At 50.9% G+C, this 12,456-nt stretch overlaps 1 protein-coding gene across 9 annotated transcripts in view; it reads left to right on the plus strand.

Annotated features, from left to right (window-relative positions):
• The window catches only part of ADARB1 (adenosine deaminase RNA specific B1), a 138,179-nt gene extending 133,794 nt beyond the window's left edge, over window positions 1-4,385 (plus strand). For all 9 annotated transcript variants that reach the window (XM_070597805.1, XM_070597810.1, XM_070597806.1 and 6 more), the window contains one exon: window positions 165-4,385. In XM_070597805.1, the coding sequence (XP_070453906.1) occupies window positions 165-344 (180 nt within the window). In that variant the 3' untranslated portion in view covers window positions 345-4,385. The remainder of the gene's footprint in view (window positions 1-164) is intronic.
• Window positions 4,386-12,456: the final 8,071 nt, after the last annotated feature.

The raw sequence follows: 12,456 nt of genomic DNA on the forward strand, positions 1-12,456 counted from the left end.
GTTCCCGCCCGGTCTGCGGGTGGCCGTCCCTCGGGGGCAGGCTCCTTCTGCTGGGTGGCTTCCCCCCAGAAGCCTACGAACACCGTTTTCTGAACATCTTACTTGAGGTTTATTTCCTGCTCTTATTGCTTAAACAGTTGTACTTGTGTTTTCTCTTTTCACAGGTTCCCTCCAACTTATTACGCTCCAAGATCACTAAACCCAACATGTACCACGAGTCCAAACTGGCAGCGAAGGAGTACCAGGCTGCCAAGGCCTGTCTGTTCAAAGCCTTCATCAAAGCCGGCCTGGGCGCCTGGGTGGAGAAGCCCACCGAGCAGGACCAGTTCTCTCTCACACCCTGACCGGGCCTGGCGCAGGGCTGCCGGCCATCCAGCTCTGTCCGGGAACCTTACATCTGACCTTGGGGACAGGCCCGGGGCAGGGCTGCCGGGCGTCCAGCTCTGTCCCGGAACCTCACATCTGACCTTGGGGACGGGCCCGGGGCAGGGCTGCCGGGCGTCCAGCACTGTCCCTGGAACCTCACATCTGACCCTGGGGACAGGCCCGGGGCAGGGCTGCCGGGCGCCCAGCACTGTCCCTGGAACCTCACATCTGACCTGGGGGCAGGCGGGGGGATGTGGGGTGCCAGACGTCCAACACTGACCGCCAGAACCTCACATCTGACCTGGGGGCAGGCACGCGCTCCGAGGAGGGTGTGGAGAGGTGTTGGGGTCTCTCCATGGCAGCATTTCCCCTTTCGAATTATCCAGTGACTGCTTCAATCTCAGTTTACGTTTAGAAATTGAGTTCTACTGAGTAGGACTTCCTTAAGTTTAGGAAAATAGAAATTCCTTTGTGTGAAATTCTTGAATAATTTATTCAGAGCTAGGAACCTGGTTTGTAAAATAAGAAGAAATTACGTCAGGTCACTCTTACGCCACAATATTTTAACTGCAAAGAAGCATTTCTAGGTGGAGGAGGCGAGGACGTGGAGGGGGAAGCAGTAACCTGGAGAGACTGTCGAGCGTGTGTGCACGCAGGTCCCTTCTCCCTGCTGGCCCTTCCGTGACCCAGCTCCCAGCGCGGGGGTCAGGGCCCGCCGAGGGAGGAGGCGCCCACAGGATGGGGCCCGACCCTCCACGCACACAAGTCCACGTCGCGGCAGCCTGGCGGGCTGTCCCGTGGAGTCGCAGCCCAGCTCCCTGGGCTTCAGCCTCCTCTAGATGCTTCCGTGCCCCTCGTAGGATCATGTCATGGGAAACTTTTCTTGGTTTACTTCTAAATGATCAAAGGTAAAACATGGCCAGCAGTCCTGGCCAGTCATTTGGGTTTTTAAGCAGTAGTTTGCTCTTAGAGACTAGAAGGCATCATGGGGGCCCCTGCACATAGCCCTGAGCGCCCGCCTCCTCCCTCTGAGCCCCGCGGGCAGGAGCGGCCGTCCACGGATCTTCACAGGATGGAGGTAGAGTTCGCTAAGTAGATGTTCATTCTTGGAAAATAACACTTAAGGTATATTTTTAAATTATTCTTTCCAGCTTTATCAAAGACGTGTTTGAAAAATAAGACGTATGCAGGCTGACAGCTGGGGGGGGCGGCGTGCCGCGGGCGTGGTCTCCACCAGGGTCCAGATGGTGATTGTCACGGCAGGGAACGGGGTGCTGCTGGCGTCTGGGGGACCCCAGGACGCTGCTTCACGCCCGACAGCACACAAGAAGGCCCCGGGCAGGCTGAGCCAGCCAGCAGGCCGGCCGCGGTCGAGGGCCCTGGGTGGCCCGCCTCGGCCCGGGCTCCGAGGTCTGCACCATTTGCCTTGTGCTTCCACTCAGGATCGGGGGAACCAGACAGAGCGCTTCCTGCCCTTTGCCCATTCAGCGCCAAGTCGTGGCTCCAGAGGGGGTCTCGTGGGTGCTGCAGGCAGAGACGAGGGCAGACCCCGCCCCACAGCAAAGTCCAGGATGTCGACACCTGTGAGGCATTGAGCTGTGTCCTGTGTCCTTTACGGGCTCAGAAAATGTGGAACAGGAGCAGAGCGGCCTGCTGTCATTCTGGCCCAGACCTCGTGTGCTCAGAGCAGGAGGTTTAGACCCAGAGCGCCATGCCTCTTGATGCCTCCACCTGTCTGCACCCAGCGGCGAGGGTGACGCGTTGCCGGGGACTGACCAGGTTCAGAGGACGAGGGGCGCCCACACCAGCCTTCTCCCCTTCTGCAGGGTAGCTGCTCGTCCCGAACCAGTCAGAGCGCGGGCCTCAGCCCCGTTGCCACAGCAGGGTCTGGCTTGGTTAGGATGTGCTGGAGTTTCCTTTGCACAAAATGAAGGGGGTCTGGTGGGTTGCTGCCCCTGCCCAGAGCAGGCTCTTGCACACTCAGAAAAACATCTTGTGAGTCCCTGCGTTTTTATTCTTGTCTCTCTAAATGGTATTTTTTCTAATGGGGATTGGGAGATGGACTTAGTTTTTAAAAAAAAATGTGGGTTTTGATTACAAAGTGGAGTGGAAATATATTCCGTATACATACAGACGAACGGTATGTCTAGAGTGTCCCTTCTGTCAGATCATAGCTGGAATCAGCCTGAGGCCCCCGTCCCCACCCCAGGGAAACGAATGCCTTACTGTAAGTGTGCGGGTCCCAGCGGACCCCCCAGCTGTGCGCTGCCGCCGTTCCCAGGTGGGGTTTCTGGACTGTCCAGGACAGGCCGATGCAGGGCTGGCACCCGAGAAAGCCCAGGCTGAGCCTGTGGGCCTGGGGAGGAAGGTGGCAGAGGGGGAGCCCCAGGCCGGAGGGAGCAGAGCCTCCGTCTGTGAGTCAGGCCACGGGCGGGGCAGGAGGCCGCACAGCCCCCACCCCTGGGACAGGACTGCTGGAGCGACTCGTCTGCAGAGCAGAAAAGAGAAGGAAATGTTGGCTCCTCCGTGAGACAAACCAGGAAGCTTAACACTTTAAACTCCCCCCAAGTGCGTGTTGTGAGATATCCAGCGGCTGTATCCTTGAGGTCTTATTTGGCATCCAGTGTCCTTAATCTGGTTTTTAGAGACTTATCAGAAAATTCAACACAATAAAGAACTTGATTTTTTAAGAAAAATCTTAAATTTTGAGGACATTTTGACCAGTGTGGGTCGGGAGGGTTTCTATTCTGTTTTGTTAGCCAAACCTGAAGTGTTAATTCCGCAAAGCCTCTGGCCCTTCTGTGGTTCTCAGGCCCATGGGCAGCTGTCCCGACCGCGGGAAGGCGCGAGTGCTGTGGGGCCGAGTGGGGGGACGTTGTCGCATCAGCCCTGATGCCTGCGCAGGGTCGGGAGCTTTCCCCTCTTGCAGGCACGGATGCCAAAGAACTGTGATTTTGATTCTGGGTCTTAACTGAACTTTTTCTGCTGGAGAGTTTCTTTGTAATCGAAACTGACTTTATGTTAAAATGTACAAGCCAACATCTCAGAAGGCGTTGATGTCTCTGGAATTTATTTTCATTCAGATAATCTTGTTGATCTCCAGACGGTAGCATCACTGCTTTCGCTGTGAAGACAGCGTCCTCGTGCCCTCAGGGAGTGGATGAGGGGTGGCGGGCGCCGTCCTCCCCTCCAGGTGCAGGTCCGAGAACAGAATCCGAGTTGCCTTGGAGAGGGCTGTGTCCCTGTCCGGCCACTTTTCTCAGAAAAAGAAAAAAAATACAACACGGATAGATCCTTTTCATTTCTAAAATATCTTACACCAAAATATAAGTCTGCCTCGACTGTAAATTTGATCCCGTGTGAGAAGTGAAATTAGCTAGGTTTCCCACCTCTAAATTCTATTAAATTAGGGAATCTCAAAACGTTTCTTTTCATCAATCCCAAACTATATAAATGAAAAGCGCAGTCTTTGTGATCATGTGTGTCCAGTTTTGTGTGTCCTTGTCCCCTGGCGCGTCCTTTGACTGCCTCTCCCCATCCAGCGGCCGACCCACGGGCTCTGTGTCCACACCGGGGAGGGCAGGCGGGGCGGGCCTGCTCTGTGCTGACGGCAGCGAGCCTGCACTTGTGTCCCTTGTTGGGAGGACGAGCCCCCAGCCTGGGAGCACTTAGTTTGGCCACAGCAAGGGCTGAGCCGAGGGCTGTCCTTCTGGACGCGAGGGTCAGTCTGTGGCATGTTCGCAGAAGGAGCCCCAAATGCTGTTTGCTTCTCCAGACTTTGAGTTATCGTGCTTTTGAGTTTGTTCAGAATTTGGACACTTTGTATGAATGTAATTCCGCCGAGGGACCTGTCCCCAGACACAGTCCTCAGTGTCCTCTGTATGTATATTGATGTATATACCACACAGTGCAACCTGCATGAGCTTCCTTGCACCGAGACCAGCCAGAACCGAGCATGAGACGCCGTCGCATAGACAAAGGATTTGAGATGTTCTCAATAAAAACAAAGTGTTTCACTACTGCAGTGTTGCTGAGATTTTCTCTCCTTCCTAGTTTCTTCTCCCCTTGATCCACGGAGAGGTGGGATCAGTCCCAAGGCACATATTTGGGAGGGTGTGGATAAATGCCGGCTGACTCTGGTCCTGTCGTCTGTGTGTGGCACCGTTTGGGGACAGGGTCTCTGAGTCCTCTCCCCCTTGGATTCTTGGCCTCTTCACCATCTTTCTGAGCGTGTTGGCCACTCCCACAGGTAAGGCGGCCTAGAGGACCGTTAGGGCTGCCCTTGCACCTGTCCTGTCTATGGAAAGGGATGATGACGTGCGCCCACATGACCTCTGGGGCATGTGAGGGCGTTGTGGATGGGAGAACACGGGAAGAGCCGGACACCACAGTGAGGCATCGGCCAGACAGGCTGGGCATTTGAGGACGGGAGCAACACAGCTACCAAGTTAGGGAGAGCTCCGTTCTTTAGGACTGACATTTCAGAAGGACGTTCATGATGGGCTCGGGAAAACTGGCTGCAAAGCAGTGTTTATGTTCCTGATCGTAAGGAATTGCAGATGCCCTGTGTGAGTGTCAGGCCGCCCAGAACAGTCTGGAAGGGGCCAAGTCTGGTCTTCGTGTATGGATGGTGGGATTTGGGTAATTTTAATTTTGTTTTCCCTTTTTAAAGCTTTTTTGTTTAATGTTCCTACAATTAAATGAAAAACAAACAGGAAAATGTTTTGAAAAGTCCAAAGCTCCATACAAATAAAAAGCATTGTTATAGACAAATAATTCGCGCTCTTTTGCATTAATTTTGATTCTGTTCTTTCATTTCTTTTCCCACGATGAAAGCAACATTAAAATGAAAGTACGTTGCATCAAAACAAAAAAGATTAAGCTTCTGAGAAAAGATTAGGGGTGACGTCCCCTCACGAGTTCCGTCCGTGGACAAGGACTCCCCGTGGACGTCTTCTGTGGCACATGCGTGAGCATCAGGGCTCCCTCTCTGATGGGACTGACCTGGTGCTGGGGACAGGTCCCTGAGCGCGACAAGGGCCACAGCCCTCAGGGAAACATAACCCCACTGGACAGTTGGTGTCATGGTAGAATGCTCCGGAAAGAAGGACAAGGTGAGGGAGGGGAGGTGGCAGCTTGCCGTATTCAGTGCCGAGACTGGGTGGGCCTCGCTGGGAAGACTTTGAGGCCGATGGACTGTCCGAAAAAACAATTACTTAATAAATTATTAAATTAATAGCATTAATATTAAAATGTAAAATTGAACATTAAAACTTAATTATTTAATAATTATTAATATTATCAATAAATTAATAAAAGCAGAGGGGACAGCCCAAGTGAGCCTGGCAAGTTGTGAGCGCTGGTCCAGCAGCAGAGTGCTGTTGCCCAAGGCTGAAGTTGAGGAATCTGGGGAGGCAGGAGTCAAACAGCCAGGATTAAATCACATTCTATAAACTCGCAGTTCCTTGTAAACCGGTAACGAGTACTCAGAGCGTCACTTGCTAGTTACTGCGCTTGCTGCCCTCCGTGCTGTGCACGTCCTGCGTGTGGCACAGCCGCCCCAGCCGCTCGGGGCCCTCACGTCGGCAGCCTGGAGGCAGCCCTGGTGGGAGTGTGCACCCACGGATGCCGCAGACCCACAGCTCGGGGCGTGCCCTCTTGTTGGTCTCCCTCGACCTGAGAAAGTGTTGCAGAAAAGGCACATCACACAAAATGCACCTCTTATACTGTGAATGGCACAAGAATAGAGGACGTGTTCTTGCAGCATCGGAGAACCACCTCCCACTCGAGCAGAGGAGCCCCCGGTGACCGCGTGAGGCTCCGACGTGTGTTTGTGGTTTCACCTTCATCTGACTCGCACATGGAGGCGTCCGCCGGCGTTCTGGTCAGAACCACACTCGTTCATCAGTCGCGGCCGCGTGTTGGCTGTGGATGCAGCGGTTCAGCAAAAACCTGCAGCAGCGTTCTGGGAGGATCACCAGCTCTGCGGGATACTCAAGAGTCTATTTTATCGTTGTTTGTAAAGTGTGCACTGCAGTCTGCACACCCGTGAAGTTGACGCGAGGCGTAGGTACCCGCATAGACGCCGGGAGAGAGGGCGCGTGGTGAAGCAGCCACTAGCACACCCCGGGGCTGGGTGCCTCCAGAGCAAAACCATCTGGGGCAAAGGCTATGCTGGTGAGGGGCCTCGTGTGGGGGATAATCAGCCTCTGGCAGTTGCTTCCCCACCTGACCCCACCACCCCGACAGGTGAGTGACAGTCTCCTCCTACAGAGCCAGGGGGTGACACGGGGCCTGAAGGATGAGTGACTGGACAGCTGACATCAGGGGCTCGTCCTTCTCTTCTTACCCTTCAGCTCCCTGCGGCCCTGAGGTCTCGCCTCCCCATACACACCACTGACCAAGTGGCCAATACCCCCGGGGAACATGACCTCATAAGGAGATAAAAGACACTTGAAAAGTACAGCTAAATGAAAATGGTAATATCGAAAGAGAGATTCCATCAATATATTCTAATATTTTAGAACAGTCCAAGAATTTAAAATGAATTTGGTAAAATTCTGTAAGAGAGAAAGAAAACAAGAGAACCAAGCAGAATTTGAAATAGTGAACGCAACAGGTGAGCTAAATAATAGAATGAATTTACAACTGGAAGCCCAGATAGGAAAAGGCAGGGAGGAGGGAAAAGAGAATAGAAGAAATGCTGGACCGTCTGGATGCCAGCCGTGGGAGAGCCGACGTGTGGCTGATAGGGTCTCCGGGTCATTGTCAGCTGTGCCCCCTGGAGCCACTGCGGATGGAGCCACACGTCTGGGACTCCTGACAAGAAAAAGACAAAAAACAAAACTAAATGGAGGAGAAAAGGTCGAAAGGAAACGATCTTGGCCACGTGCAGACAACTCTTGGAGCTGGTGCCTGGGAATTCATCATACTGTTCTCTCCACTTTCACGTATTTAAAATTTTTCAGAAGGAATTTTGAAAGTTTGAGCATAGACTTTTTAAAATACCACTTTACGGGACTCTAAAAGTGCTCATGGGATTTTTTTTTTTTTTTACACAAAATGCACATAGAAAAAAAATTTAATGCTGTAAAATGTAAATTTTCCAAGTTAAAAAAATAAGGGAGATATCAGGAAGGTTTTTAAATTGCAATCCTGTCCTTCCTTAGAGAGTCATTTAAATGCGTCTTCGTGGAAGTGAGTGCGTCAGACATCTGGATCTTGCGCTCCGGCTCCTGCTTGGTTCCTCAGAACGCCTGTCACTCTGGCGTGGCTTGCGTTTGCTTATTTGTCCGCCTCAGAATGTAAACACAGAGGTCAGACACCGGCTTGTTCACGCTGTTCCCCGTCACCTGGCGCAAGCCTGCTGTGCTGCAGACACTTAGTAAATGTATACGGAAATAATAAAAATGACCCACAGGCATGCAGAGCCTCAGAGCTTTGCCCCATGAAGACCTACATTGAAAGCAGGTTGGGTGAGATGCTTAAATGGAGAAGCAAAATGTACGAACTCTTACAAGAGGCTTATGGAGTAAAAATGATCCATATGTTGGTAAGTTTGTGGTGGTTTTTAAAAAGCTAAGTTCAAAGTAAAAGAGAACACATAGCCTTAATAACCCAGAATTTAAGGCCTAGGTAACATCAAAGTGACAGAAGCTGGAGTGATGGGGACACTATAGGATCTGAGAATATATTTAGGTTTTTATCTTACTGGGGCGGAATTATGAACATGTATTATTTTCATAATGAATACCTGTCAAAGATTTTACTTAACTCTAGTTAATGAGGAAACTAATAAGATCTTGAAACCCATTCCATTGAGAATTTGACTTACTCTGCTGGATTAAATGCATTTGACCTTTTTTCTGCTTTGCTTGGGCAGAAAATAGTAGGGCCAAAATGGAAGTCAACACCTGGAGGATCATTTCTGACCTCGTGAACATGGAGTGTCTCCGGTTGCTCCCTCCCCTCCGCACTCAGCTGACTGACATTTAATTTCACCTGTCAGTAGGCTACTTACTTCTCTACTCGTTTCTAATTTTCTGTAGACGAATTGAATATTCTTAAATAATACTGCAAACACACATTGCCGTGTGCCAGCTACCAGACTGATTAGTTTTTAGCAATATATACCTTTCTTTTTTCATTAAACACAAAGAAGACTTTGATAGTGATGTTAACAGAGTTAACGGCGGAGGGCTTTTTGAAAATGATTTTTATACTTAATTCTTATTTACTCTTTGGGTCCCACGAGTAATGTTCAATATGCCCATATACACAAATCTTTTACCATTTTTCTCACTTACTGCATAACCTGAACAGTAACTACGTGTTTCATTAAATTGGTATAAATTAAGAAAAGCCGCATACAGATTCATTTTCATTTAATGGCATGTTATAAAGTGGGTCAATTAATTAAATCTACATGTCTTAAATGTTGACTTCACTACCTTCAGTAATTTATCTTATAAGGTGTGTTTTATAATTTTTCACTGGTTTGCTTTATGAATATCCCTGAAAAGCACATTAACACTTTTATTTCACTTGAGAAAGTGGGTCAGACCTTTTCTGCAGAAAATAAGTCTAATGTGGGTCATTGGTTTGACAGGGAGGAGTATGTTACGTGGAGAACTTTGGCCATAAATAGAATGAACTAAATCTGCGTCTCCAAGGTTTGATGCAAATGCATTTAATATAGAGGTATGATAAAAAGCCTTTTATTGCAAAGTATTGGATTGGCAAAAAAAGCTATGAAATTAACAACACTTCAGTGTTCCCAACCCAATCAGAATATATCAGGTTACACAAGGTGCACCTAGGTGACAGGATCATGCATAAATGACGGTCCCTTGATAAGTTGAGGTGAGGACTCCCCAGTAAGTGCTCCAGAAATCGAGAACCCGGATAACAAATCCTTTTACAAGTCAAACACTTTCTGATCCTTTGCCTCGAAAGGATTTGAATGAAAGCCCAATTGAATTGACAATGGATAAAGGATTAAGATAATTTTTAATTTTTTGTTTCAGATCACCTTGTGATTTGAGGGATATAACTTAGGAGTTCAAGAACAACTGAGGGACATTGCTATAATGTGCCTCCCTATCTACATATTGCTGCAAGGTGTCCTAGAATTTACAGCTATAAAAACAAGATTAGAAATAGAACGGCGGCTGAAGTGTGTCTCACTGTGGCCAAGTGCTCCTGAGTCTTGCGTATGGACCCATCAGGTTGGAAAAACAGCCTTACTAATCTCATTGAGAGATGTATTTTCACTGAAATTTTGCTCTCCTGTGTAATAGTTACCTATCAATGTTTGTTGCATATTTATTTTGTTAGAAAAATTGTAAACCGAGAGTACTTGAGAAAATAAGTAATTCAGGAGATATTATTAGTAATTAAAGACTTGATCACAGAGGAATGTAGAAGGGGAATGAGTGAAGAAAGAGGGAAGAAGGTGGAAGGTGGATGGTGGAAGGTGGAAGGTGGATGGTGGATGGTGGAAGGTGGAAGGTGGATGGTGGAAGGTGGAAGGTGGATGGTGGAAGGTGGATGGTGGAAGGTGGATGGTGGATGGTGGAAGGTGGAAGGTGGATGGTGGATGGTGGAAGGTGGAAGGTGGATGGTGGATGGTGGAAGGTGGAAGGTGGATGGTGGATGGTGGAAAGTGGAAGGCGGATGGTGGAAGGTGGAAGGTGGAAGGTGGAAGGCGGATGGTGGAAGGTGGAAGGTGGAAGGTGGAAGGCGGATGGTGGAAGGTGGCTGGTGGATGGTGGAAGGCGGAAGGTGGAAGGCGGATGGTGGAAGGTGGAAGGTGGAAGGCGGATGGCGGATGGCGGAAGGCAGAAGGCAGAAGGCGGATGGTGGATGGTGGAAGGTGGATGGTGGAAGGTGGAAGGTGGAAGGTGGATGGTGGAAGGTGGATGGTGGATGGTGGAAGGTGGATGGTGGAAGGTGGAAGGCGGATGGTGGAAGGCGGATGGTGGATGGTGGAAGGTGGAAGGCGGATGGTGGAAGGTGGATGGTGAATGGTGGAAGGTGGATGGTGGATGGTGGAAGGTGGAAGGTGGATGGTGGATGGTGGAAGGTGGATGGTGGATGGTGGAAGGTGGATGGTGGATGGTGGATGGTGGATGGTGGAAGGTGGATGGTGGAAGGTGGATGGTGGAAGGTGGATGGTGGAAGGTGGATGGTGGAAGGTGGATGGTGGATGGTGGAAGGTAGATGGTGGAAGGTGGATGGTGCCACCTGGAAGGTGGAGGTATCCATCCATCTTTCCAGCACTGGATCCTGGTGAACTCAGAGTTCTTCCATGCCTGGAGGAGGACTCAGGTGGCTCTGGCATTGGGGTGCAGGGTGGGGTGGGCTGCGAGACACATTTCATGGGGTCTGTGGGGACACGGGGAAACCTGGGAGCATGGGATGCGTGGGGTGCAGGCACTTGGAGAGCGGACAGGGGTGTGTGGCACAGGTGCCCTGGGAGGCTGGAGCCAACACTGACCACGTTGCCACTGCGTGCGTGTAAAGGAAGAATGCGAGGGTTTATTTTAAAACTTCAGTGTTCACAATAGACCAGAAATGGAATCCTTTGTAAAAGCATAAATTCAAAACATTTAGTTCTAGACTAAAAGTATATGAGGAGATACAGGTTTTCAGAAATCTCTCAGCAATTAAGAGCGAAACCAAAAACTGCAAGGGCTTCTCTTCCAGCCCCTTCCCAGCCCCTCCCTAGGCCAGCCGGGTGCCTTTTGCACCAGCTCCGTGTGCAGAGGGGCTGGTGACCACAGCCCCAGTGCCCAGGGTGACGTCCAGCCAAGCCTGCCAGTCCCAGCTCCCCAGGCCCTCCCTGGGCTGCCCGGGTCAGGGCTGGCGGGGCAGGGCGTCCTGCTGTGTGTCCTGTATCCATGCCCCCGGCCTCATTCTGGGGAGAGACCCGCTTGCTGGCAGCGGGTGGAGGGAGCAGGCGGAGGCAGCAGAGGCGGAGGGCTTGTCTGGAGCTGGAACATTTGTGAGCAGTCAGATGAGGGCGACCTTCAAACCAGTGTTTGTCTTTCTTCTTTGCCCAGAGCTAATCAGCTTAGCGTGGACGCCTCGCTGACCCGGGCAGACAGCATCCGTCGCATTCGGGTTTATCTTTTATAAAAGAAAAGGCCCGTTTCTCCCCAGTGCTGCTGTTTACTCCCAAGCTGCCAGCACTTCATCATTGAAAGGACAAAGGAGAGACACTCGTGCCTGGAGTATGCTGAATCACTTTACACCTCCCTATTCTCAGGCAGAAGTGTTCACTGTGGGCCAAGCATCGTCACCTGCCAAGCAGACAGGTGCTGCCGTCAGCTCCCCGTGGGCCTGTGGTCGGGGTGCAGTGCGTCTGGGGACGTGCTGCGCTTCATATGAGCTGCCATCGCCTGTGCCGGTGAGCCGAGGGGCAGTAATCTCTTTCGGATTATCTGTCTGTTCAAACTGAAGACATCACGGGACACAGTTGATTCCTGGTGGCAAAAAGGATGACCTGGCCCCTGACGATCAGAAGGACGAGGCTGCAGTTCCAAATTCATTATTGTCCCTCGGTTAGCTGTGCTCGCCTGCATGGCCCCCTCTCCCCACAAGACTAGGAAAGAATAGGTTGGAGAGGGCTCTGCTGTAGACACTGCTAAGTGGGCCAAACTCCCCTCTGTTTATTATTATTATTTTTTGCTGAGGAAGATTGTCCCTGAGCTCACATCTGTGCCAGTCTTCCTCTATTTTGTCTGAGGGATGCTGCCACAGCATGGCTTGATGAGTGGTGTGTAGGTCTGCGCCCGGGATCCAAAGCCACAAACCCTGGGCCACCAAAGCAGAACATGTGAACGTAACCACTATACTACCAGGCCAGCCCCAAACTCCCCTCTGTTTAAAGAACAGCGAATTCGTTTGTACCCTGAAGATCAAAGTGTTCTCGGTAATTTGCTCATAAAACAGTCGCGTGTCTGGAGGGACTGGTGGGCGTGGCTTCAGCCACCAGGAGCCACCCAGTTCTCCCTGCGTCGTCACATCTCTCCCCTTGGTGGGCCAGGTCACCTCCTGCATCCCTGGGTCAGGCCCCTGCCCAGACAC

The sequence above is a fragment of the Equus przewalskii genome, chromosome 27 (genome assembly GCF_037783145.1).
Source record: "Equus przewalskii isolate Varuska chromosome 27, EquPr2, whole genome shotgun sequence".
NCBI classification, from domain to species: Eukaryota; Metazoa; Chordata; class Mammalia; order Perissodactyla; family Equidae; genus Equus; species Equus przewalskii.